At 42.9% G+C, this 21468-nt stretch overlaps 1 protein-coding gene across 1 annotated transcript in view; it reads left to right on the top strand.

Moving 5' to 3' along the window:
* CLIC6 (chloride intracellular channel 6) overlaps positions 1–20801 on the top strand; it is a 48363-nt gene extending 27562 nt beyond the window's left edge. The window contains exons 2-6 of the mRNA XM_077807250.1: positions 9186–9295; positions 9841–9966; positions 11861–11967; positions 17761–17942; positions 20640–20801. Coding sequence (XP_077663376.1) covers positions 9186–9295; positions 9841–9966; positions 11861–11967; positions 17761–17942; positions 20640–20801 — 687 coding nt within the window. The remainder of the gene's footprint in view (positions 1–9185; positions 9296–9840; positions 9967–11860; positions 11968–17760; positions 17943–20639) is intronic.
* Positions 20802–21468: the final 667 nt, after the last annotated feature.

The following is a 21468-nucleotide window of genomic DNA, read 5'->3' as shown; positions in this document are numbered from 1 at the left end:
CCCCTATGCCAGGGGTCTTCATTTGTGTCTCACTCTTCTTTGAAGACGGGGGTACAATCTCTAGTGGTAGCATTCTGCATTGTTACACAGGGGTCCCAGGTGTTTGCGGTTCTGTGGGTATGCCTGCACTGGGGCTAGGGGTGTAATTACCAGCTCAGGCAGTCATAACCAAACTAACTCTGATCAAGCTAGCATGCTAAAAAATAAAAGGGGACCCACAGAGGCACTAATGGCAGAAGGGGCTAGTGACCTGAATACATACTTAGGGTCTCAGATGTGCTCACGTTTGGGTGGCTAGCCCCTCTGGCTGCTTGCGCTGCCATGGCTACACTTCTATTTTTAGCATATTTGCTCAATCAAAGCTAGCACATGTACGTCTTCCTAAACTGGAAATTACACCTCCAGTGTAGACATATCCTTGAGTCTCATGTCAGGGTGGATAGGAACAGGGAATGCTGAAGACAACAAATTCAGGCCACTGAGGGAAAGCTAGTGATATTTGATTTGGTTGCATTTTTCACGCTCTTTGCACTGGTGTGTATGACTATGTAAGGTGCAAGGCAGTGGAGAATCAGGCCTGCCTGGCATCTCTGATTCACTAAAATGTGAACGTTTTTGTTGTACTTTGAATGTAATGATATTTGTACTAATTTGTTCCAGTGTCTAAAGATTGGTATATATTAGAAGGTATATTGGCAAAGTTTAGCTGAAGAAAGAATTTAAAATTCATATTTACAATCTGAAGATTATGATTTTGTCATTATTAGAAATTATATGTTTGGATGGTATCTTCTGTTGAGTTTTCTGCTTATAACATAGAAATGCACTGGTAACAGGTTTCACTCACCACTGCTGCGCTTCCTGTTGGCTGTCCTGGGGATTAGCTCTGCTCGCCAGTGCGCCCTCTTCTGCTGATGTCTTGCCACAGTCATGTCTGCTCCAGGTCACACGTCACTCCAAGGATCATGGTGTCCTCTTCAGGACACAACCCACTGGCTGTGGTGCACTCTGTGCTCCCCCCTTCCACAGTCCCTCAGCCCAGCCCCTGCCTCAATTCATTTCCTTGGGCCACTTCCCCACGACCCCCAGCACATTCTTCACCCTTACCTCAGGGCTTCAACCTGCCAGTCTTAGCAAGAGCTCTCTCTAGCTTCCCCCGTCCCTGCTTGTAGCACTCCTCTGACCAGGTGCTGGCACTCCTGCCTCCTGCTAGGGTCCTGATTTTCCCTCCTCAAGCTCCAGGCAGCTACTGAAGCTGCTCTGCCCTGCAGCCCTTCTTATATGGGTCTGCCCAACCCCCATTGACTCGTCCTCACTGCCCCTCTCCTATTAGCTGCTTTCTGCGTATCCTCTCTAGGGCTCCATTAACACCTTACAAGCCAGTCTGGGGCAGACACTCCAACACAGCACCTTTACACTAAAGATGAAAAAAGATTCAAAATCAAGGTTTCTGCTTGATCATCTCCATCCTACCCTTATAATAAGAAGTCATCAGTTGCTATGGCATCTTGGAGATTTCAGGTATCTATCATAGGTTTTTCTAAGCTCCCTAGGAACCTATTGTGAGAGTACAGCATAATATTTCCCAATACATGTAGGTGTAGCAGATTGAGCACTCACTGGCATGGCGCCTCCTGCTGGTTGCCTTGGGAATTAGCTCCTCAGCCTCGAAGCGCCTCCTGCTGGCCAGTGTCTCTCCTGCCTCACGCCCCTGTGTCTCTCCTGGACTCCAGTGCCCCTTGCCTTGGGGTGCTGCCCCACAGGAGTGCCCCCATGCTCTGGGTCTCCCCGCCCAGGGGAACCCCCTCCCCCTATGCCCCTCTTACCTCAGTGGCTACTGCTAGTCATCATCTAGCTCCTTTTCCCTGGGGCAGACTGCAGTCTGTAATGGCCACTCATCATTGGCAAGGGGGTTGGACCAGCTGCCTCTGCCTATCCCCAGGCTGCACCTTTGCAGCCCCAGTACCTCCTTAGGCCTTTAACAAGGCCTCAGCCTAGGGAGTTGCCAGGCTGGAGTTCCCCAGCTCCTCTTGCCCTTCCCCAGCAGTGCTGTGCTTCAGGTACCCTGTGCTCCCAGGCCGCTAGGTCCTTCTCAATCCAAGGCTGGAGTGAGACTGACCCAGCTCCTCCCTTAGCCCTTCTATCCGGCTGTGGCTGCCTCCCCAAGCAATCTTTTCCCCTAGGAGTGGGGTAGCTTCCCCACTACAGTAGGAAAATGGAAGTGGAATCTTCACAAGGTTTTCCATTAACACTTTACTGCCATCCTCAAATAGAACATTGAAGCACAAAAAATGAAGTTCAGGTTTCAAAGGATGTTAAGTCTGCATCATATTCATAGACTGTTAAAATGACAGGAAAGAACTTAGACAACCTAGGGCCATCTGCCTCAGTTCCTGTGTTCCACCTCTTGCCGTAGCTGTAGGTCAGTAGCTTCTTGTGCTGCTGATGGCTTTCAAGATTTGCTGTCTCCTGCCTCCGACTTTGCTGTTGTTAGAGGCTGACCCTGCAAAATTGGAGGCAAGCTACTGGCATCCATAATTGTATCAGAGGTGGCTGATGCAGAGCCCCTGAAGGCCCATGACAGCTGGTCTGCTCCCCGTTCCATGAAGTTGGGGCTCCGTGCGGCTCCCAGTCTTTCAGGCCTTTAAATATGGTGCTGTCTACATGGCAGTCCTCCCCAGTAATAGGAAGAGACAATGGTTTGGGTATGACTACATGAGAGACTGCCTCTCTCCTTGCAGTAGATGAGATCAGTTGGAACATCTAGTGAGTAGTTCCCCAGTGTAGGCAGGAGATGGCTGTTGGCAGAATATTCTCAGTTTGGGGTCCTCAGCTCTAGAGCTCACTTCCCTGTCTTGGGCTTGCATAGCCAGAGTCTGTGGACCTTCAGGACATGTTACATTACAGGGCCATCGTTTCAGAAAAAATTAGGAGAGACGGGGAAAGTTTGGTCAGCATTCTCACTTCATGGCTGCTCTTGGGGTATTAATGGGCTGGTCCCATCTTGGAGGGGGGTGGGACAGGAAGGTGGCATCCTGGTCCTATTCCGGACATTGAGAGGAAGATGGGCTGAGGTGTATGTGTGTCACCGATGGCTGGCACAGGACAGAGATTGGGGCCTGACCTGCTCCATGCTGAGCTCAAGCCCAGGGCACCACCACTGCATCCTGTCCAGCCAGTGGGGAGAGAGAATGGTGCTGACAATGCACTGATAAGGAGCCCTGGCCCAGCCTGCCCCACAGTGGCCCCCAGAGACCTGAGGGAGATACCACATCACCAGCTGGCAGTGAGCTATGAAAAGTTAGTGGGAGGGGCAAAATCAAAGTCTGGGGGCATAAGGCAACTGCCCCCTCTGCCCCATAGCAAATGACACCCCTGTTGCACAGCCTGTATGCCCAAGCTTTTGGGTCAGGAGGAGTGCATTGATGTGATGCCAGTGTTTTGCCAAGGAACTCCCACAGAACTTTTTAGCTTGGGAGCTTTTTAACTTGTTATAAAACTTGTATCCCAAAAGGAAATGGAGAGGCACTGGGAAACAATTTAATTTATTTTTGGTTTTAAATCAAAATGCTTTTTTTGTAACCACAGGAGGCAGCACCACTGGACAAACACAGTAAGCTACATTCACTAGAAAATTTATAGTTGGTTTCTGAAAATATATGGACTAATATCATGCTGCTAATACACCCTGGTGTTCATCTTGCACAATATGGAAAGGGACAAAACCTACAAACTGTTGGACTTCAGTGGGAAACAAAAAGCCCAACAGCATACAGGACTGGGCCCTAAAATTATTGAAAAGAAATATTTACATTATTTCCAAGACATTTCAAGCTTGTTGTATAATTCTTTGGCAATGTTTTGTCATTCATTTTAGCCATTTCCCCATTATTTTAAGTTCATCTCTCACTGGTGGTTACCAGCAACTTGATAGATATATAGGAGAAAAAGGAAAGAGGTCAGCTATTCGTTATTGTATTCATAATCTATTGCAAAATGGACAAATGGGAAAACCAGTATTATTCCCCTAAATCAAGCTGATGCCCCCAGAACATAAAACTTTCTCAATCATTAAAACATTGCACTTATAAATAAGCCATCCTGGTGCTTCTGTAGCAGTTCCAAAAGCTGCCGATTCCTAAGCAAACAGGTAACTAGGTTGTTGGTAGACTATTTGTCATTCCAGTATAATAACAAATTGATGGACTCATTGTCTACTTCGCTTCTGCATTTGTCATGGTAACGTGTCTGTCTTCATCTGGATCCCTGACTCCACCTTATGGAAAGTTACACAGAAGAGCAGGATGGAAGCTGCTCTTCTGAGTCCCTGAAATTTACTGTTACCACGGTGATGGGAGACAAAACAAATTGACAGCCTGGCTGTCTATGTTCCCTCAAAAAGAAAAGGAGTACTTGTGGCACCTTAGAGACTAACCAATTTATTTGAGCATGAGCTTTCGTGAGCTACAGCTCACTTCATAAGGGGTAGCTGTAGCTCACGAAAGCTCACGAAAGCTCATGCTCAAATAAATTGGTTAGTCTCTAAGGTGCCACAAGTACTCCTTTTCTTTTTGCGAATACAGACTAACACGGCTGTTACTCTGAAATATGTTCCCTCAGCTTCAGCAGCAAAAGTTAGAGGGACCCAAGCTTCTAACTTTTATGTCAAGGGAAATTGGTACAGGATCATGAAAAGAAGTTCATTCTATTGTGACTGTTTACAGAACGTTAAGTGATCAACAGTCACAATAGAATGAACTTCTTTTCATGATCCTGTACCAATTTCCCTTGACATAAAAGTTAGAAGCTTGGGTCCCTCTAACTTTTGCTGCTGAAGCTGAGGGAACATATTTCAGAGTAACAGCCGTGTTAGTCTGTATTCACAAAAAGAAAAGGAGTACTTGTGGCACCTTAGAGACTAACCAATTTATTTGAGCATGAGCTTTCGTGAGCTACAGCTCACTTCATCAGATGTATACCGTGGAAACTGCAGCAGACTTTATATATACACAGAGAATATGAAACAATACCTCCTCCCACCCCACTGTCCTGCTGGTAATAGCTTATCTAAAGTAATTGTCAGGTTAGGCCATTTCCAGCACAAATCCAGGTTTTCTCACCCTCCACCCCCCCACACAAATTCACTCTCCTGCTGGTGATAGCCCATCCAAAGTGACAACTCTTTACACAATGTGCATGATAATGAAGTTAGGCCATTTCCTGCACAAATCCAGGTTCTCTCACTCCCTCACCCCCCTCCAAAAACCACCCCCATACACACACAGACTCACTCTCCTGCTGGTAATAGCTCGTCCAAACTGACCACTCTCCAAGTTTAAATCCAAGTTAAACCAGAACATCTGGGGGGGGGAGGTAGGAAAAAACAAGAGGAAATAGGCTACCTTGCTGACTTAGCCACTCCCAGTCTCTATTTAAGCCTAAATTAATAGTATCCAATTTGCAAATGAATTCCAATTCAGCAGTTTCTCGCTGGAGTCTGGATTTGAAGTTTTTTTGTTTTAAGATAGCGACCTTCATGTCTGTGATTGCGTGACCAGAGAGATTGAAGTGTTCTCCGACTGGTTTATGAATGTTATAATTCTTGACATCTGATTTGTGTCCATTTATTCTTTTACGTAGAGACTGTCCAGTTTGACCAATGTACATGGCAGAGGGGCATTGCTGGCACATGATGGCATAAATCACATTGGTGGATGTGCAGGTGAACGAGCCTCTGATAGTGTGGCTGATGTTATTAGGCCCTGTGATGGTGTCCCCTGAATAGATATGTGGGCACAATTGGCAACGGGCTTTGTTGCAAGGATAAGTTCCTGGGTTAGTGGTTCTGTTGTGTGGTATGTGGTTGTTGGTGAGTATTTGCTTCAGGTTGCGGGGCTGTCTGTAGGCAAGGACTGGCCTGTCTCCCAAGATTTGTGAGAGTGTTGGGTCATCCTTTAGGATAGGTTGTAGATCCTTAATAATGCATTGGAGGGGTTTTAGTTGGGGGCTGAAGGTGACGGCTAGTGGCGTTCTGTTATTTTCTTTGTTAGGCCTGTCCTGTAGTAGGTAACTTCTGGGAACTCTTCTGGCCCTATCAATCTGTTTCTTTACTTCCGCAGGTGGGTATTGTAGTTGTAAGAAAGCTTGACAGAGATCTTGTAGGTGTTTGTCTCTGTCTGAGGGGTTGGAGCAAATGCGGTTGTATCGCAGAGCTTGGCTGTAGACGATGGATCGTGTGGTGTGGTCAGGGTGAAAGCTGGAGGCATGCAGGTAGGAATAGCGGTCAGTAGGTTTCCGGTATAGGGTGGTGTTTATGTGACCATTGTTTATTAGCACTGTAGTGTCCAGGAAGTGGATCTCTTGTGTGGACTGGACCAGGCTGAGGTTGATGGTGGGATGGAAATTGTTGAAATCATGGTGGAATTCCTCAAGGGCTTCAAGGGGATTTCTTTTGCTATCAAAGCCCTAGTGAATACAGTGTGAATGTCAGTTTGTTTGGAAAGAATGGATATATGTTTTGCTTTTCAGGGGAGATGCCCCTTGTTTCCTCAAGGTGCAACAATTTACTATCATTTGAGATTATTTTTAATTATTTTTTATTCTGTATAAATCAAATTCCTTTGTCGTAAATATACATCTGCTTTTGATGAGTTTAAAAGCCTTTGTACCTTACTTTTCCGCACTATTCGTAAAACTCTAGAATTCCATTTTCATTTTCATTTCATTTTGAAATGCCACCATTGATCATTATTTAGTAGCGGGGACAGGTGTGGTGTCCCACCATCCCCAAATAAAATAAAAATTAACTGACTTGTTCACCATTCTCACACCTCCCTCTGTACTATCTGTTTTTTTATAAATAAATAGGGTAAACATGTGTCCCTAAAGACAGGCATATCCCTGTTTTCAGGGCTGGTCCCATCAGTTTTTTATAGAAAATAGTGTTTTGTCCCTTAGGCGCCGACTCCGTGGGTGCTCCACCTACCGGTAGCCCTGCCAAACAGCTCCTCCCTCTCCCTCCCAGCACCTCCTGCCCAGGACGGATCAGCTGTTCAGTGGCATGCAGGAGGTGAGGTGGGGAGGGGAAGGAGTGAGGGCAGGGCACTCAGGGGAGGGGATGGAATGGGGTGGAAAGAGGCGAGGCAAGGTGGGGCCTTGGGGGAAGGGGTGGAGTGGAGGTAGGGCCTGGGTTCAGAGAGGGGTCAAGCACCCCTGGGGAAATGAGGAAGCTGACGCCTGTGTTTTGTCCTTACTTTGGTAAGTCGTGGCAGACTGCTCACTTGAGCTGGTGAAATTAAAAGCAGCCTGGGTGGGCAGATAGGCGTCCCCAGCTCTGTTATACAATAGCACCCTTCTTCAGCCAGAACTTGAAAACAAGAGCTTAGGCTGATGTATAACTTTGTACTACAATATTTATATCTGATTTAACTAATGTTTCCAAACAAAATTCTCTGTGATATTATGGTGGTGTTTATCAGCTTGATAATCATAGCCTTTATTACTGTTGATGCATCCTAGCAATGGAGCATAATGAAGTCAAGAAGTTAGGTGTGCCAGTAACTCCTATCTTGTTTTTGTAAAACCCTCATGTGACAGGCATGGAGTCTATTGTATTAAAAATGCAAAGTTTATGTATTATTGTGAGATTGTACATAACTTTTCTAGGGAGGAGATGTGTCCAGTGTAAACCTTGGAAAGTGTTATAAGCTTCAAAGAACTATGCTGAACAGTGGGCCAGACAAGAATGACAGAGTTAAGAGGGAATCTCTAGCAGGAGGTAAATACAAATGTAACCTGCTCTAGTTATGCAAAAAACTAGCCTTTTGAAGCTGGGCCCTGAAGATTATTTGTTTCCTGAATCTGAAGATCAAAGGCCAAAGCTGTATAAAGCAGTGGTTCTTAACCAGGGGTACGGAGAGGTCTTCTAGGGGGTACATCAGCTCATCTAGATATTTGCCTAGTTTTACAACAGGTTACATAAAAAGCACTAGCAAAGTCTGTACAAACTAGAATTTCATACAGACAATAACTTGTTTATATACTCTGAAATGTAAGTACAATATATTCCAATTGATTTATTTTATAAGTACAGTATATGGTAAAATGAGAAAGTAAACAGGTTTTCAATAATAGTGGGCTGTGACACTTTTGTATTTTTATGTCTGATTGTTGAAAGCAAGTAGTTTTTAAGTGAAGTGAAACTTGAGGACGCACAAGACAAATCAGACTCCTGAAAGGGGTACACGGGTATAAGGAAAGACAGAGGGCATAACTACACTACAAACTTTTGCCACCACAAATTACATTGGAATAAAGCCACCACAGTTAGTATATTGCTTGTGCACCTACATACTTTGCTTCTTTCATCGGCACTGCTCATACTCACCAGGAGCGCTTGTGTTGATTCACAGTGCAGTGCACCATGAGCAGGTGCAACTTGCCACCATCCAGTACTCTATCTTTGGGAAGTCTTTGCAACGCATGGTGAGGCAGAAACAGATCACACAGAGCTGACTGGGAGCAAATGGTCAACTTCGCAGCATGCAACTTTCTCCCTCCCATACTGTCATTTCTATCCCACAATTTTCATGCCGTTTTAAAAAAAGAAAAATCCCATGGACCTGCACGACCCTTCTCGCTGTCCACCGTCTCTGACAGAAGCATGGCGCCTGCACTACTCTGACTGTTGTGATGAGCATTGCAAGCACAGGACGCACAAGAGAATTATCTGATTTAGCCTCCTAACTGCTCTTGGCACTACATCTCAATTTATGACGTAATATATTTTGCTACATCTTTTTGGACTGGTGTTTCCAGAAGTCATAACTGGTATAAACATGTTAAGAATACATATAATTATTTAGAGAGATTTATGTTAATATGGAATCTTTCTTTTCAAGTAATGCTATGATTTGAATTTTGTTCACTAGTTTATAAAAACATTAGTTATACACTAAACAAACCATTTTAGAACATCCATTTCTAAGGAGACATTACAAGTGTTTGGAGGAGTATATAAAGAAACATTGTATAAAACTATTTCATTATAAATGATTACAGTGAGTTGCACCTGCTTTCACCAGATCTCAATTTTGTCCATATCCTTTAAACAGCAGACAGCTGACTGACTTTGCCATTATAAAAATAGTTTTGCTAAAAGCATATTTTATTGTTTTTCATTGTAGGCTGGTAGTGATGGGGAAAGCATTGGAAATTGCCCATTTTCTCAGCGTCTCTTTATGATTCTGTGGCTAAAAGGTGTTATATTTAATGTAACAACTGTAGACTTGAAAAGGTAAGATTACAGTATATATTTTCATTTTCAGAAGAAAATTACCAAAATGATACTTTTAAAGAATTTATTGCTTGTGGTAACTTTGAAATACACATGCAAACTGACAGACCTTATTTATACAGCTAATTGGTATTTTCATAGCTCTTTATAGGCCTGATTATTATCTGATTTAAACTGATGTAAAACAGTAATAATTCCACTGAAATTGATGGGGTTAACATGGTGTAAAATAGGTGTAAGTGAGAGGAGACTCAGGTTCTATATGGTCAATGCATGGAACAGATATTAATTAATTAATACTAATGAATGCTCACAACATCTCTATGAGGCAGGAGATTATGTCTTACCTTTACAGAGAGGTAAGCTGAGATAGAAAAGGGGAAGTGGTTTGTCCAAGGCTACTCAGTAATTGCAAGGATAATTTAAACTATTTTATTTGCTTTAAATAATACCAGTATACTATTGCAAAAGTGGAACAGATTACTACTGCTACTACTGCATGTCTCTCACATAGCTACTTACCCCAGGTGTTTGTACCCTTTTAGAAAACCTGCAGACTTACAGAATCTAGCCCCAGGAACAAACCCTCCCTTTATGACTTTTGATGGTGAAGTGAAAACTGATGTCAATAAGATCGAGGAGTTCCTAGAGGAAAAATTACCACCACCAAGGTACTGTGCTCTTGCGTGTCATGTTTTGCTTTTAGTCCTTCAAAGTGCCTTCACTGCACTCCCTGACAAATTTCCCACTGGTTTCAGTGACAGCAGGATCAGGTCCTTGGTTACTTTCTTGCCTTAAAAAATATGTATGAAATATATTAGATTTAGAAATACTGATTCTGCTGCAATTGAACTCAATGAGCGCTGCGGTTGACTCCGATGGAAGCAGTAGTGAGACCTAGCATAATGGTGTTGTTCCTGTGAGCTCATGAGTGTTAGATGCTGATTGCTAGACTCCCAATGACTGAAGTAAATGGGAATTGACAGTGTTCAGCACCTCACAGGTTTTGATTCAATTATTGTAAATTAAAGAAACATTTTCAGTGTTAAAAAATCTCTATTTAAATTTGCTCTTCCAGCAGTATTTCCTCTGGGCCAAATCCTCAGCTGCTGTTAATTAGCACAGGTCCATTGATTTCAATGGAGCTATGTTGGTTTACACCAGCCAAGGATCTGGCTCTCTGCATGTGCTGTTAGTTAAGGGCAAGTTATCAGAAATTATTAAGTTTCATCATCCATGCAATGGAGATTAACTACTAATTTGCTTTGTGTAACGTGCAATAACTGTCTGCAATTTCAGTATCAAAATTTCCTTTTCAAAGAGATGGCAAAAATAGCAACTCCCTAGAGTTAATAAAGGGTCTGAGCCAACACCTATTGAAATCAATTAAAAGACTCCAGTGCCGATTTAAGTCAATAGGAGCTGTCCTTTATGGCACTAATCAACTGATTATATCCCGCAAGTTTGTTATGATACAGACATGCCAACTCTCGCGAATTGATAGTGAGAGATGCAATTTGTAAGTAAAATTAAGCCTGGCTCCTGCTGCCAGATTGGGAAATAGGAGAGGGGACCCCACTGCAGCCCACCTTAGGCATGGGGAAGGAGAAGAACCTTAAGAGGAGCAGAGGTAAGGCTGGTAGGGCTGAAATACTGCCTGGTGGCTGCAGGGGGGGTTGAAGTGTGTGTGTGTAGGGGGAGCGCTGATTGTGTGTGTGGGTGTATTGATGGTAGGTTCTGAGCAGATGTGGTAAATGCTGGGAGAGCGAACTGAGTGTAGTGGGGGTCAATGAGGACTGAACTGATGGGCTGATGATGGGGATTGGGGGACTGAACTGAGGGGGGCTGAATTGAGGGGGGTTGGGTGGGGACAGAACTGATGGAAGATTGGGTGACAGGATTAATTGTTGGGCAGGAGATGGACAGATGTGGAGGTGAGAGCTTCTGCAGCAGGGGCCAAAATCACCATCTCCAGTACATGTGGGAGAGTGGGCAATGCTAATTGTCACATGCACATACCCTTGCAAAGAGCAAGGGGGAGTTCAAAAATCAAGATTCTGACCTAAAACACCACAATATTATCTTTAAAAAAAAATAAAAATCTCATGCTTTTTGAGGGTCTGACTCACCATTTTTGACCTCTTGAAATTGGGAATACTGATGATGTCACTACAGTAATTCTCAAAGAGTAAAATTCACTCTAGTGCAGAGGGCTCATGCAAGGACCTCCATACCATTATAGTAACCTACTATTTCTCTATATTTGTGCTTTGAGATTTCCCTCATTTTCTTCAAGTTGTAAAATGATGAAAGTGATGAGTAATTATGGCAAGAAATAGAATTAAACTTCTGGATACTAGGAGTAATTGAAAAACATTTGACACAGTATATATTTTGTATGGTCTAAGTGGTTTCCATTTTAGGAATGTTTCCTATGAAAAATACTTAGCCATACTTTGTTCGCAATGGGGTGGAATAAACTGCTGTTCATGTAATACAGGAGTAGCTGAATGTCAGAAAAGAACCTGCTAGTTATTTGACATCCTTGTATTTTTAATTCCTCAGGTACCCCAAACTTGGGCCAAAGCACCCCGAATCTAATTCTGCAGGAAATGATGTGTTTGCAAAATTCTCTGCTTTCATAAAGAACACAAGAAAAGATGCTAATGAAAGTAAGAACCTGCAATCTCTACATCATTATCGTTGATAACTTGAATGAGTTGAAGTTACATAATTACAGCATAAAGTTTTGCACGAACTTTCAATCTAGAGTAACAAAACCTATCTGTATTTGCACTAAGGACTCATTCTAAGCAAAAGCTATCTATGGCTTTCCAGGACATGAAAGCTTTGGAAAGCTGCAGATCCTGAGGAGGGTAATCTGTTCAAGAGAAAGGCCAACACATATGCACTATGGTGAAAGGAAGAATTAGTAGCTTGTTGTTTTTGTCAACAAACTTCACCATACCGCAATGGCTTGGCTGAATAGTATTTAAGGCCCTGATCGTGCAAATGCTTAACTTGCTGAAGGTGAGTAGTTCCACTGACTTAAATAAAACTACACATGTCCAAAAAGCTAGGCATGTGCCTAAGAATTTGCAGGATCAGACCTATGAATGGAATACAAAAAAGCAAATGCTTTTTTCTTCAACTTTAAAAGAAGGGGTATAAATTTAATGAAATGAACATACTAAGTAAGTATATATAAGTATCAAGTATCAGGGGGTAGCTGTGTTAGTCTGTATCCACAAAAACAACAAGGAGTCCAGTGGTACCTTAAAGACTAACAGATTTATTTGAGCATAAGCTTTTGTGGGTAAAAACCCCACTTCTTCAGATGCATGGAGTGAAAGTTACAGATGCAGACATAAATATACTGGCACATGAAGAGAAGGGAGTTACCTCACAAGTGGAGAGCCAGTGTTGACAGGGCCAATTCAATCAGGGTGGATATAATCCACTCTCAATAATAGATGAGGAAGTGTCAATTCCAGGAGAGGCAAAGCTGCTTTTGTAATGAGCCAGCCACTCCCAGTCCCTATTCAAGCCCAAATTCATGGTGTTAAATTTGCAAATGAATTTTAGTTCTGCTGTTTCTCTTTGAAGTCTGTTTCTGAAGTTTTTTTGTTCAAGTATAGCTACTTTCAAATCTGTTACAGAATGTCCAGAAAGATTGAAGTGTTCTCCTACTGGCTTTTGTATGTTACCATTCCTGATGTCCGATTTGTGTCCATTTATTCTTTTACGTAGGGACTCTCCGGTTTGGCCAATGTACATGGCAGAGGGGCATTGCTGGCACATGATGGCATATATAACATTAGTAGACTTCCAGGTGAATGAGCCTCTGATGGTGTGGCTGATGTGGTTTGGTCCTCTGATGGTGTCGCCAGAGTAGATATGGGGACAGAGTAGGCAACGAGGTTTGCTACAGGGATTGGTTCCTGGGTTAGTGTTTCTGTGGTGTGGTGTGTAGTTGCTGGTGAGCATTTGCTTCAGGTTGGGGGGCTGTCTGTAAGCAAGGACTGGCCTGTCTCCCAAGATCTGGGAGAGTGAGGGATCATTTTCCAGGATAGGTTGTAGATCGTGGATAATGTGCTGCAGAGGTTTTAGCTGGGGGCTGTACGTGATGGCCAGTGGTGTTCTGTTATTTTCCTTGTTAGGCCTGTCCTGTAGTAGGCGATTTCTGGGTACCCGTCTTGCTCTATCAATCTGTTTCCTCACTTCCCCAGGTGGGTATTGTAGTTGTAAGAATGCTTGATAAAGATCTTGTAGGTGTTTGTCTCTGGCTGAGGGATTGGAGCAAATCGGTTGTATCTTAGGGCTTGGCTGTAGACAATGGATCGTGTGATGTGTCCTGGATGGAAGCTGGAGGCATGTAGGTAAGTATAGCGGTCAGTAGGTTTCCGGTATAGGGTGGTGTTTATGTGACCATCACTTATTTGCACTGTAGTGTCCAGGAAGTGGATCTCTTGTGTGGACTGGTCCAGGCTGAGGTGGATGGTGGGGTGAAAACTGTTGAAATCCAGATGGAATTCTTCAAGGGCTTCCTTCCTGTGCATCCATATGATGAAGATGTCATCAATGTAGCGCAAATAGAGGAGGAGCGCTAGGGGATGAGAGCTGAGGAAGCGTTGTTCTAAGTCAGCCATAAAAATGTTGGCATACTGTGGAGCCATGCGGGTACCCATAGCAGTGCCACTGACTTGAAGGTATAAGTCATCCCCAAATCTGAAATGGTTGTGGGTGAGGACAAAGTCACAAAGCTCATCCACCAGGTGTGCCATGGCCTCATCAGGGATACTGTTCCTGACAGCTTGTAGTCCATCCTCATGTGGAATATTGGTATAAAGAGCTTCTACATCCATGGTGGCCAGGATGGTGTTTTCAGGAAGATCACCAATGCATTGTAGTTTCCTCAGAAAGTCGGTGGTGTCTCGAAGCAGAGGGTCTGAGGAGAGAGTCCAAATAGCCAGATAATCCTGCTGTAAGAGTGCTCTTCTCTTCGTGTACCAGTATATTTATGTCTACATCTGTAATTTTCACTCCATGCATCTGAAGAAGTGGGGTTTTTACCCACGAAAGCTTATGCTCAAATAAATCTGTTAGTCTTTAAGATGCCACCGGACTCCTTGTTATACATAAGTATAATATAGTCTAATTTTTTTGACAGTGAAATTGAAATAGCTAAGAGAATTAATTTGGAATAGTACTTTTTGTGTAGTAATGACTTTTCTAGGATTTCTGTGAAACAATTTGATTAGCTCCAAAATGTGGGAATTTTCATTCCAGTGCAGTTTTTTAAATCAAATAATTAATTTTTTTTCCAAGATAATGGAATTATGGTACATAATTCTACAAATGGTCATCATGTTTCCTGGCCTAGAGATAGATGAGAATTTGACAGAAATTCCTCAGTCTCTGGACCAGCCATCGACATTCACTGTGGGTGAAATCCCCTCCCCTCTCCCTTTACAAAACTGAAATCAATAAGCTTTAAGTAGGAAACCAAGCAAGGATTGGAATTCACCTTTCTCAGCCTACCAGCATTGCTGAGGGGCTACACTGCCACATCCATAATTCATAGCTCCTGTTTATCCAGCTACTGCATTCGTATAAGCAAGGGTCCAATGGCTGAACCTTCCTTCAACACCTCCCTTCTTCTGCCAGGTGGTGAGGAGCCCACCACCCATTATCCGGGGCACACACAGTGTGAAGGTGCCCACTACCATCTCTCTGTTGCTCTGAGCTGTTCTCCAATATTCAGGGCCTTGCTGGATTGTTTCTGTTAGGAGGAAAAATGGGTGATACAAAGCAGGCATTTCTTTGGTGCAATTCTGTTTATTTACAAAGAATGTACAGAGTCCTGTTTCCTCGAACACAATAGAAACAACCAACATCAGGCAGTTTCCTTGCTCACAGTTTCCAAGTCTGTCTCTCTAGTCAGTTATGTGCCCCAATGGGTTCTGGTTTTGCTCCTTTTCAGGGCCAAGCTCACAACTGCTTTTCTCACTGTCCCCTAGCTTTCTTCAGGCATTTCTGCCTCTGACATACACACAGCTACAGCCAATCCCCAAGACCCTGCATTTGAAATCATAGAACCCTTAAAAGCACAAGTCTTAGCTTCTGATCAGGCCTTACCATGTGTCCCATTGCCTTGGACTGTGGCTTCTGTTGTTTTCAGCTGTATAACTGCATAAAGGGGCTTAGTTGCTCTGCCTGAAATAAAGGTGCTTAGCATACCCCATTAGCTTTATCTAGGCCTGTAAATGTCTGTGGGTCAAAGATCCACTTGATGTCAGCCATTAACACCTTCCAGTATAACCATCTCTATCCTTAATGTCCCAGTATGCTGACATGGGGGCTTGAGTGGTGTGGAATGCTTTGTACTTGCACCTGTCTGTCTGCACTTAGGGAATTTTCACCCTTCTTTAGAGCTGGTTGAAAAGTATTTTTTTTCCCCCCGACAGGAAAATTGTGATCTTTAGCAAAAATTCAAATACCAAAATAATTGGGACAAAAACTGAAAGAGTACAGTTTTTGGAAATGCTGCCCTAGTGCTTCATAAGATTTGTATTTCAGGTGCTTCATGACCCCTTGCTCCTCTAGAGGGTGGGCTCCCTGGTCAAACTACATTTCCCTTGATGCACTGTGGTCTTCCCTCTGTGAGAGAGAAGGGAATTAAGGGGAACTCTTGCCCATATTCTGTTATTGGAGATGTAGTCTGCCTGGGTAGCCCGGCTCATAGAGGAGAATGGAGACATGAGTCAACTAAAGGTATGTCGGCACTGCAATTAAAAACCCATGCCATGACTGGTCCATGCCAGCTGATTTGGGCTCGTGGGGCTCAGGCGAAGGAGTTGTTTAATTGTGATGTAGACATTTGGGCTCCAGTTGGAGCCCGAGCTGAAGGGTCTGAGAGCTGCAGCCCAAGCCCAAACATGCACACAGCAATTAAACAGCTCATTAGCCCCAGTCCCACAAACCTGAGTCAGCTGGCATGGGTCAGCCATGGGTTTTTAATTGCAGTGTAGACATACCCTAAATTACAGCTCTCATGAGGCACCATGGCAGCATTTCCAAATCAAAATCTTTGGTTTTGGCTGAAATATTTAGATTTTCAGGTGTTTGGTTTTTGGATGAAAAATCAAACTTTTTCACAGAAAGAAAACACTTTTCACAAAAGAAAATTGTTAGTTGCAAACCCAATTTTCTGTCAAAAACTGTTTTGATTGAATATTCTCAATCAGCCCTACCCTTAATGCTGAAATTTGGCATAAACGTGTCAAGAAGGATATTTTGTAAACCATTTCAACTCAATTGGCTTTACCATTCTTCTAAAGAAAGTAAAAAGAGAACAGTTTTTGTTTGATTTGCAGACAGACATTCTCCACCCCCATCCACCACTCTAAGAAAGAAAAGGGCAAACTTTGTTTTTTAAATTGCACTAATCTAATCCTTTGAAGTGATGTACTTTTATGTTAAAGTATGTTTCAGGGGGTTTGAAGGGTGTGTTGGGGTTTTTTTTTTTTTTTTTTTTTTATAAATACACCTTTTTAAATGGGGGTAAAGGTAAATAAACATCAGCAGGAATCACAGAACCAAATTCATCTTTAATGTAAATCCATTAAGTTTAGCTACACCAAACCTGATTTTGGCAATTCTGTACCAATTGACCTCACTAGCACTTTTGTTATTCCCTTATTACATTAGCATTTAGCAAGCCCAGTAAAGGATCAGAGCCCCATTGTGACAGAGATGGTATAGATACGGCAGCTATACTTAACAAACATTATATCCCAGAGAGCTCTATGGACAGGTACACACTTAAAACATTTGCCTCTAGAGTATTACTGGTTATGGGGGAGGTGATTTTTAATGACATTTCTATCCCAGCAAAATCCCTAGTGTAGATACAGTTAAACCAGCATAAAAGTGCTTTTATTGATACAGCTTATTTTGCTTGAGGACCAGTGTGAACTATACCAGCAAAAGCACTCTTCTGTCATGCCAGCAGGAGCTGCATCTACAGTAGGATGGTTTGTCAGTGTGACTATTGACTATACCAGTATAGCTATACTGGCAAACCTTTTATGGTCTGGACTAGGCCTACATTTCGGATAGGATTCAATTGATGGCGGAAACAGATAAACAGTATGGATGGTTTCAGAGAATGGGGTAATAATAAACTGAACAGATTAGAAAAAAAACAGAGATCGCAGCTAACTGATGTCAGATGGAAATGTTTTATAACCATCATAGCACAGGTAGTTCTCAGGAGGGATTTGAATTAGGACAAGGGGCAGCTTTTGGAATATGACAGAGTTTTTCCTTTGCACTGGGGTTGGCATGGGAGAACCTCAGTGTGAGTGGGCTTAGTGTTTGGAAATATCTGATCTCCTGGGATTCTTCTACTTTTAGAGAGAACTCAGTTCACTTTTCTCTAATGTCTATTTTTCTGAATGTAGATTTGGAAAAATCCTTACTTAAGGCTCTAAGGAGGCTGGATAACTATTTAAATACCCCCTTGCCTGATGAAATTGATGCCTATAGCACTGAAGACATCACTGTTTCCAGCAGAAAATTCCTGGATGGAGATGAGCTCACCTTAGCAGACTGCAACCTCTTACCCAAGCTCCACATCATTAAGGTTTGGATTTTCTCTTTCATGATGTGCAAAGACTGGCAACACTGATGCACAAGTGCATTTAAAAATGACACAAAAATTGACACACCTTTACTGAAACAGACTCACAAATGCTGTCTCAACCCAGGGTGAGAATGGAGTCAGAGTAAAATTTAGCCTAGCATGTCTAACATCCTTTGGGGGTACCCAAACAACAGCATAATGACCTAGTTCCTTTTTTTATCTGACAATGTAATTCCTAATGTCTGGATTCCACACTTGTTAGATGGCCTAGCTAAAAATAAATAATTTAGCTAAGAGTACTGCTGCTAGCAGATAGACGCTCTGCAGCCTCTCACATTAGGCAGCTGTGGAGGCTTATGGATTCCAAGATAGCATTACTGCCTTGGCTACAGTCACATTGTTATGACCATCGCTGAGATTCTCCTTGTGGTTGGACACAAGGGCCTGGATGCACAAAAGGAGTTAGGAGCCTAAGTCCTTATTTTGTGTGTCTTAGTTCCAGTTTCGGGACCACTGTGTCATCATAAAAGTCACGCTGAAACCCTGTAAGTGCCTAAACTTGCTTGACGCCTAGGTTTTTGCGGTAAAAGTTCCTTAGGCACCTATGTTTCATGGTAAATAGGCCCAATGGCCTGTGATGGGATGTTAGATGGGGTGAGAGCTGAGTTACTACAGAGAATTCTTTCCTGGGTATCTGGTTGGTGAATCTTGCCCATATGCTCAGGGTTCAGCTGATCGCCATATTTGGGGTCAGGAAGGAATTTTCCTCCAGGGCAGATTGGAAGAGGCCCTGGGGGTTTTTCACCTTCCTCTGTAGCATGGGGCACAGGTCACTTGCTGGAGGATTCTCTGCACCTTGAAGTTTTTAAACCATAATTTGAGGACTTCAATAGCTCAGACATAGGTGAGAGGTTTATTGCAGGAGTGGGTGGGTGAGATTCTGTGGCCTGCATTGTGCAGGAGGTCAAACTAGATGATCATAATGGTCCCTTCTGACCTTAATATCTATAAATCTATGTTTCTGTCTCTAAGCATGCATGCTGTTGCCTCCCTGTGGGCATCTGGATGCCTAGTTTCTGCCTATGCCCCAGAGTGATTCATAAACCAGGGGAAGACATGTGTTTGGTTGTTTAACTCACCTGTGGGACCTGAAAAAGTACATGTGCTCTCTCGCTCACTCGAGAGTACAAGCATGAGCATGAGCATAGCCTGGTGGTTAGCAGACTTACTGAGGATGTGGGAGACCTAGGATCTGCACCCCCTGGTCCAGTGAGAGTTTCATTATTTATCCACTGTGCAACAGCTTCAGTAGGCGAGATTGAGGGACACCCTACATCACAATATTTCATAGCCCAATGGTTAGAGCACTCTCCTGAGAGGTAGCAGATCCCTGTTCAAATCACTTTTCCCCCTGAGGTGAGGGGTCTCCCTCATCCCAAGTGAGTATCCTAACCATTGGGCTAAAAGTTATGAGGGAGGTCCTCCTCTGCCCTCACCCCTGACTAATGCCTTTTGTGCATTCAGGCCCGGGCTGCTTTATTGGACTCCACTGCTGGATCCCAACTGCTTCCTAGTCTACTGGGCCGGAGCAGCATCCAGCCTCTCCTAGGGTACAGAGTATGTGCCTAGTATCTCTTCTTGGGCTGTGGAACCCTGAGGTCCAATGGCCCTAGGCCCAGAACCATTGCTGATCCTTCAAGTCTCCCCAGTCGCTTACTCACCCCTTCATAAAACAAAATGAAATCCATAAAACAGACAGATTCCCCAAACTCTCACACACATAATGACATTTTAGCCTTACATGCCTTCCTAAGTCAGCTCGCTTCCCTCAGGGGGACTGTACCCACCCAATTGCCATATATGGACTGATTCAGAACATTTTTCACTCCTTCATTATTCCCTCATAAATTTGGGGCTGAAATTTGACGTGAGAGTTTTTCGGTACTTCTCACAGGCAATGAACTCTCTCTGTAGTGCTCTTTTCTGTCAGTGCCTAAGACCATGCAGGTTGACTGCTATGTCAGTTAGCAGGACCCAGAGGTGCAGGAGTTGCGCTTTTACCTGACTAGGCAAAGTTTTTCAGTAAGGGAGAAGGTACAGTTGACACGTCATTTGTGAGTACGCAAGTGCATGTTTTATTCAAAAATTTGGCTTCCATTTTGGTTTTTAGATCACCTCTGGTAGGGTATATTCCCCTAATATCTTTTATCTCAAGTTTCAGTATGTGAAGTAAGTATTAATTAAAACTGGAATGTGTCACAAGTTGTGTATGTTCCAAATAAGATGTTTGCTTTAAAATATCAACCAAACATCTATTAAAAGATTTCTCTTCATATTCGGTGGGCTTTTCAAATCCACCTGTGGAATTTGGGTATGCAGGTAGAAATGTATGGGAAATGGGCAACTGAAGTCCTTAAGTAGCACTGAAACTCTCAGTTATTTGGTTTTGTAAAATCTTTTCATCCCAAAACCTACATTTTGAGCTTAAACTACTTGACAGTCCCTCTCTAACTAACCAGCCCACCTCCCCCACATCTGATATCTTTCTCCTCTTTGTCTTTTTTCAAAATTTAAAACGTCAAAAATGGATTGCTAAGACAGAAGAATGGAAGAAACCTATTGATTACAAGCATTGTGTGCACTTTGTTTACACAGCTCATGCCTCTAGCAGTCTCTTTTATTTTTTATTTTTTTAAGGTTGTGGCAAAAAAATATAGGAATTTTGAGTTTCCACCTGAAATGACTGGGATCTGGAGATATTTGAACAGTGCTTATGCGAGAGATGAATTCACAAATACTTGTCCTGCTGATCGAGAAATTGAGTTTGCATATTTGGATGTTGCAAAAAGAATGAAGTGATGGATTAAAAGATCTCTCTAGTCTACATTTCTTCGGAGAGCTGGATGGGAACAAACCAAGATAAATACAGAGTACATTATGCAGCATAATTTTAAGTTCTGTGACTGGCCAATTCTTCTTTCTTTTCTTGCGTTATATTAAGCTCACCCTTAAATTATATGTATGTATGTCTGCTTATGTGTGTGTACACACACGCACACACACGTATTACACATTCTGAGTTAAAGGTTTCAGATCAAAATTCAAACATTCGTTGAAATTACGGTAATGGGCTTGGCACACAATTATTACAATTTGGCTGGTTACTCTTGGTAAAAATATTGAATTTTGATACTAAAATTCCCTGCTTCTTACACATTTAGTGTGATTATTACTGCCCCTAATTTCTCAGTTTATTTCAGCACTCCTGTCAAAACTGACAGTTGACTTAGAGATCTGTCTGAGAGGCAGAGGAACATTTTTCTCTCAAGATATAGCTAACCAAAAGTATCTGTGACCTTGTGGGCTGCATAAATCTGGGAAGACCGCACAATTGCTGTTGGCTGCACAGCAGGCTGGTTTATCCAGAAGAAAGATCAGGTTTGATGTGTAACCAACTCCCTCTTTCAAAAGCAACAACTCTATATTCCCGGGAGCTGTGGATCAGCTCAACAAAAGCCCTGCTTCA

This window comes from Eretmochelys imbricata, chromosome 1, assembly GCF_965152235.1.
Source record: "Eretmochelys imbricata isolate rEreImb1 chromosome 1, rEreImb1.hap1, whole genome shotgun sequence".
Taxonomy (NCBI): Eukaryota; Metazoa; Chordata; order Testudines; family Cheloniidae; genus Eretmochelys; species Eretmochelys imbricata.
The sequence above is the reverse complement of the archived record's forward strand: the minus strand, read 5'-3'. Positions and strand labels throughout refer to the sequence as shown.